The 399-nt window shown below is 24.6% G+C and overlaps 1 protein-coding gene across 1 annotated transcript; it reads right to left on the minus strand.

Annotated features, from left to right (window-relative positions):
* On the minus strand, positions 1-156 carry Chro.60058 (hypothetical protein; the record flags this gene model as incomplete). The annotated part of the gene is made up of 1 exon (XM_659721.1): positions 1-156. A coding segment is annotated over one exon (156 nt), but the record flags the coding sequence as incomplete, so codon positions are not given.
* Positions 157-399: the final 243 nt, after the last annotated feature.

Below are 399 nucleotides of genomic sequence, written 5' to 3' on the forward strand. Positions count from 1 at the left end.
TGGAGTTTTTGTCTCGGTTACAATAGGAACTTGAGGCGCATTATTATTTAATAATATATATTCATTCTTTCGATTCAATTCATTTCTTCTTATATCTCCTTTTACATACGCAATTAATAACAATATTTGAATTAAAAAGAATATCTTTATTTTCATACTTTTTAAATACCTCCCTAACAATTCTTATTATTATTTTTATTGGCTTCCTAGTTTATTTTCTTCTTTTAATTAATATTTATTATTAATTAAAAAAATTATTATTATTACGTCATGTGGACAATATTTTTTCTTGACAGTTCAATTTAAAAAAAAATGCAAGATATTTTATCAATACCGGTGTTTACATGCATTTTTATAGTCAGTTTTGCCATACCGGTCTGAAATAATAATTGGGGGGGG

The sequence above is a fragment of the Cryptosporidium hominis genome (genome assembly GCF_000006425.1).
Source record: "Cryptosporidium hominis TU502 chromosome 6 CHRO016027, whole genome shotgun sequence".
NCBI lineage: Eukaryota > Apicomplexa > Conoidasida > Eucoccidiorida > Cryptosporidiidae > Cryptosporidium > Cryptosporidium hominis.